This window comes from Cuculus canorus, chromosome 3, assembly GCF_017976375.1.
Source record: "Cuculus canorus isolate bCucCan1 chromosome 3, bCucCan1.pri, whole genome shotgun sequence".
Lineage (NCBI taxonomy): Eukaryota > Metazoa > Chordata > Aves > Cuculiformes > Cuculidae > Cuculus > Cuculus canorus.
Window position 1 is genome coordinate 20100051 of NC_071403.1, and position 6000 is coordinate 20106050.

General features: G+C 46.8%; 1 protein-coding gene across 1 annotated transcript in view; it reads right to left on the bottom strand.

The window, feature by feature from the left end:
* ME1 (malic enzyme 1) overlaps positions 1-4625 on the bottom strand; it is a 164199-nt gene extending 159574 nt beyond the window's left edge. Inside the window, exon 1 of the mRNA XM_054062910.1 lies at positions 4406-4625. Within this exon, the coding sequence (XP_053918885.1) occupies positions 4406-4507 (102 nt within the window). The 5' untranslated portion in view covers positions 4508-4625. The remainder of the gene's footprint in view (positions 1-4405) is intronic.
* Between the last annotated feature and the right edge of the window lie 1375 nt (positions 4626-6000).

A 6000-nucleotide genomic window follows, 5' to 3' on the forward strand; every position in this document is an offset into this window, starting at 1 on the left:
CAGAAAGAACACATTGGGATAAATGAACCTTTGGTCTGTTCAGGCACAGGTGCTTCATAGAAAATCCTGTAGTGAATCAGTGGATTTAGAGCCAACAACATCGCTGCTCGCTTAGTTGAGAACCCACTAAGATGTAAGGGCATCACATACAGGATGGATCACATACAGGATGGATCACATACAGGATGGATCACATACAGGTGGCAAGGATAAAACAGCAATGCTGTTGCAGGTAGGATCAAGATTGTGAACTCTTGCATGTTCAGCAGCCCTAAAAGGCAGTCTGTTCTGAAATCCTCCAGTGCTTTAATGCAACTTGAATGAAGTGAAAGAAAAAAGAGGAGCCAAAAGTTTACAAGCATACTACACATAGCAGTGATGATGGCAGTAAACTGGGGACAGGAGTTAAAATTAAGCAGCTAGGGAGGGAAGAGAGCCTTGGAGCCCTTAGATTTTAGAATCACTTATTTCCTCCTTGCTGAATTAGTCTGCAAGAAAATGAAAGCAGCCTGGAAGCAAAATATTCATCCAATGGCAAAGTTTCTCATTCAAAGAAATGTTTACACTTGGCAACTAATACAAGCTATTGGCAAAGTTTGGTATTGAAATGTGTGTTTGCATACCTTCACATCGAGATTCTGAAACTAAGCAATGTGTGGGAAACTACAATTTGTTTAAACAATATTAAAAGCTAAAAAGAATTAAAGTATATTGAATAAAGCATAAAGGAGATTCATAGTAGAAGTAGAGCAAATTACTTTCACACTTTTCTAATTCATTAGTTTAAAGAGCATACCACTCCCAGCCAAAGGTTTCTAATACACTCTGTTTCAGTGAAAAGAACTGTTTGTTTTCCTTGTAACTGTTACTTACAATGTGCCTGAGGGAGGGGGAAAGACAATTACCAAAAAGGTTCTAAATGCACTTTTAAACACTATGGACCTAAATTCTCAGACAATAAACTGAATCATGATTATTATCCACAGACCCGGACATGTGCCACAAGTGATTAAACTCAGTGAGTTACAATTTGCTGTTCCTCATAATTTTTCATGCTGCATCACTGCTAAGATGGGACAAACCATTCAGTGGCCTTGTAAAAGCAGCAGTGGCTTCATGTGTAGGTAAAAAGCACCAGGGTGAGGGGGCACACGGAAGATGGGACACAGGATGACTAACAAAATACACAAACAGTTTTATTAAGCTTTTCCTCAGTGCAGTTTGTACACATTTGTGAATTGCTTACGAAGTAAACCATGAAAGGCTGAAGAACAACATTGCCTAGAGCTCCAACATACATCAATGCTTAGTATGTTCTGGAAATTTTGCCATCCAGGTAGAAGCAGAGGCTAAGCGGAAAAGGAGAAATTTGGGTGTTTACCCTGGCATTCCCTCTCACCTCTCAGCAGCCATCAAGTGTAAAAAAAGCACACTTCAGATTTACCTGCTTGACAGCTCCGCTTTGTCTTGGCTTAAGAGATCCTGAAAACATTTGTCTTACTTTTCTATGAGTCAGTGCTAGATACCACTACTCAGTACTTACAGTCTATTTTTGCCAAGTAAATGCAAATCTATTAAAACAGGCACTGTGTCCAAAAGAAAGTGCTGATACCAAGAAACTGCAGCTTTCAGACAGGTTCCAAGGGACAGTAGAAAGTTCTGGCACTTCTGCAGAACTGCAAACAATCCCTGTACTTTAGAATCATTAAAGGAGATATTGTATCTACTTCAAATTGAATTATCTGCAACCCGATGCTTGATTCACAGTCTTGGCAATGGAAAGTGAATTGGGAGTACCAGCTCCTGTGCACGCAGCCCGGCCACAAGCTATCAAACTCTGTTGGCAGTCCTCAATTTATATTATTGCCAAATATATACATTTGACAACAAAATATACATAGATTAGGGAGTGTGTGTGCGTGTATGTGTATAGGTGTATATGCATACTTAGTAGGGTGTAACACATCCACACCCACCAAAAACTGCCTGTGTCAGTCAGAAAACTGGCTTACCCGTTCTTCACCAGACCAAGAGCAGACTCTCCTCACAGGCAAATAGACCAGAGACTTCAGCTGACCTTTTCTAACACCAAATTCTGCATTAGCTGGGTAGGTGTGGTTCATAATGAACAACTACTTTTTCCTGCTTCTCTGCTGTACAGCACAAGTGCTGTACCATGGCTAAGGGGGAAGGAGAGAGAGAAGCCTAAGCCAGGAAATCAGGCAAGACCCTTCTTTAGTATCTCACCTCCAAGTATGCTGTTCAGAGGCAAGACATATGATGTTTGTGGGGAAAAAGTAGCAATGTGACTGGTTTGCCTCTGAGTACTCTTTATACAACACGTTTTAGAAGAAATCCTATTTTTAATTTGGTTGGCTTTCCTGGTTATTCTGAATCAGATTTTTTTTCCATGAATACTGCAGCTGCTTAAAAGCAATCCCAAGCGAAACAGGCTCTCGTTGGTTTCTTCTTGGGAGTTCTACAATTTGGCTGGTTTTCCTTTCACCTGACCTCAGGAGACCTTCTCAGGCCTACATGCACACAGACACATAAGACAGGAAACTTTGTAGACAAGCACCTAGACTAATAAAGGCACTATTCATCTACCTAATATATGGAGCTTTTACTGATGAGCCAATCTATCCAGTAAAACCAGAGACACAGTTTTTGTTAATTCATACAACTCAGCAGTAAGTGAAATGACTGCATACACATTCTAATGCAGGTGTACAAGTCAGAGCACTGGGGCTAACCATTAAAAGCAATATGCAAGAACAAGTTTGGGGCTGAGAACTTAACTAAGGTTTCATGTACTAGGTGTGGTTTATCACCTACCTTTGACTTCACCCATTTTTCACTTTGGCAGCAAACACGGGGCCTGTCGCACGAGTTAAGTATTTTACTTCCTGAACTTTGCATCTTTATCAGTGCAAACACTTACTTACACAGCTTTTTTTTTTTTAATAGATTAATTTAGTTTAAAGCATTTTATCACGCTGAATTACCACCCTTAAGCAAATTAGAGATGCAATAAAAAGGTTTTGCTGTACCATGGCATCTCTCAAAAGCTGACTGGAGCAGGGGGCAAGCTAGAATTGAATTATACAGTTGCAAGTAGAGTAATGGTGATAAAATGCCAAATCATAGAATCATATAATCACCAGGTTGAAAAAGACGTCTTAGATCATTGAGTCCAACCGTTCCTATCTGCCAATAAACCATGTCCCTGAGCACCTCATCTACCTGTCTTTTAAATACCTCCAGGGATGAAGGCTCAACCACGTCCCTGGCAGCCTCCACCAGTGCCCAGTGATCCCTTCTGCAAAATTTTTTTTCCTGATATCCAGTCTGAACCCCTGGTGCAGCTTGAGGCTGTTCCCCCTTGTCCTGTCCCCTGTCACTTGGCAGAAGAGGCCAGCTCCCTCCTCTCCACAACCTCCTTTCAGGTAGTTGTAGAGAGCAATAAGGTCTCCCTCCCCTCAGCCTCCTCTTCTCCAGGTTAAACAACCCCAGTTCCCTCAGCAGCTCCTCGTAAGTCTTGTTCTTCAGCCCCTTCACCAGCTTTGTTGCTTTTCAAGGAATCACAGAACCATAGAATAGTTTGGGCTGGAAGGGGCCTTAAAGATCATACAGTTCCAACCCCTCCTGCCATGGGCAGGGACACCTCGCACAAGATCAGGCTGCCCAAACCCCCATCCAACCTGGCCTTGAACACTTCCAGGGATGAGGCATCCACAGCTTCCCTGGGCAACCTGTGCCAGTGCCTCACCACTCCCATAGTGAAGAAATTCCTTCTTATGTCCAGTCTAAATCTGCCTCTCTCCAGTTCATACCCATTGTCCCTACTCCTATCCCCACAAGCCTTTGTGAATAGCCCCTCTCCAGCTTTCCTGTAGCCCCTTCAGATCCTGGAAGGTCGCTATGAGATCTCCTCTGAGCCTTCTCTTCTCCAGGCTGAACAAGTCCAACTCTCTCAGCCTGTCCTCGTGGGGAAGGTGCTTCAGCCCTCCGATCATCCCTGTAGCCTCCTCTGGACCCGTTCCAACAGCTCCAACACCCAACCTGCCAGGCTTGCCCTTAGGTAATAAACTGTGACACCCGTGGGAAAGAGGGCTGGGAAAGAAGGAAGGTGCCGGGAAAGCACACACAGGGGCGGCCGCGGGAATCAGCATCACAGCGGCAGTAACTTTGAGCAGCATCCTCTCGGGGCTGCCCCTTCCCCTGCCCCGCGGGCGGCGCGGGGGGCGCTGCCGGGGGCTGCCGGAGCTGCCGGGAGGTGCCGGGGGGTGCCGGGGCTGCCGGGCCAGGGGAAGCGCCGCCCGCAGCCCCGCTCGGAGCCGCTGGGGGAAGGGGGGGCGGTGCGGGCTGCATTATCGCCGCCCCCCGGCAGCCGGGGTGCCCATACCTTGTTGAGGTGGGGGTCGCGGAGCACCTCGTAGCCCCTCTTCATGGTCACCTGCACCGAGCGGCCGGCATCCCGGCTCCCGGCTGCTTTCCCTGCTTGCATGGCGAGGAGACGCTGCTTGTCGGGTGGCTGCGGGAACGGAGGCGAAGAGGCGGCGGCTCCTCCTGCTGAGGTGACCGCCCGGCGGGGTGGGATGATCCTGCCGGGAGAGAGGGAGGGAGGGAGAGAGGGGGCAGAGCCGCGGCAAGGCTCCGCCGGGGGGGGGCCCGGGGCGCTGAGTCACCGGCGGCTCCGCACCGGGGGGTGTGACATGCACAGGGTTTAATCCCTTAAGGACACACGTGTCCGAGCCTGCGGGCAATAATCATGAGGTCTTGAATCGTTAATTATTTATTTACTGTACTGTGCTCAGCACTGGTGGAGACCGCACCTCGAATCCTGTGTGCAGTTCTGCCCCTCGCTACTAAAAGGATGTTGAGGCTCTGGAGTCTCCGGAGAAGAGCAATGAAGCTGGTGAAGGGGCTGGAGAACAAGTGTTATGAGGAGAAGCTGAGGGAACTGGAGCTGTTTAGCCTGGAGAAGAGGAGGCTGAGGGGAGACCTTATTGCTCTCTACAACTGCCTGAAAGGAGGCTGTGGAGAGGAGGGTTCTGGCCTCTTCTCCCAAGTGACAGGGGACAGGACAAGGGGCAATGGCCTCAAGCTCCGCCAGGGGAGGTTCAGACTGGACATCAGGAAAAAACTTTCCACAGAAAGGGTCACTGGGCACTGGCAGAGGCTGCCCAGGGAGGGGGTTGATTCACCATCCCTGGAGTTTAAAAGACGGGTAGATGAGGTGCGCAGGGACATGGTTTATTGGCAGATAGGAATGGTTGAACTCAATGATCCAACAGGTCTTTTCCAACCTGGTAATTCTATGATTCTATTTTTACATACCTGTCTCCATTTAGTGTCCCACTGATCCAACAATAAAGCTAAAGTTCTGCTAGCTCACTGCTCACATTGCTTTTTTACACTTAATCTTAATGGCTGGTGAGAGGTGAGAGAAAGGACTGTGGGAATGCCAGGGTAAACACCCAAATTTCTTCTTTTCCGCTTAGCCTCTGCTTCTACCTGGATGGCAAAATTTCCAGAACATACTAAGCACTAATGTATGTTGGAGCTCTAGGCAATGTTGTTCAATCATGATTCAGTTTATTTTCTGAGATTTTTAGGTCCATAATGTTTAAAAGTATATATACAATCTTTTTGGAAATTGTCTTTTTCCTCGCTCAGGTACAGTATCATAAAATAGTTTTGGTCGGTAGGGACCTTAAAGATCATCTGCTTCCAACCCCCCTGCCATGGGCAGGGACATGTGCCACATGTAATCACAGAATAGTTTGGGTTGGTAGGGACCTTAAAGATCATCTAGATCTTATTACAAGGAAAACAAACAGTTTCAGTTCTGCAATCATAGAATCCCGAGGTTGGAAAAGATCTTTGAGATCATCAAGCTTAACTGTATCTGTCCACTACTAAATCATCTCTCTAAGCACTTCATCTACCCGTCTTTTACACCTCCAGCGATGGTGACTCAGCCACTCCCTGGGCAGC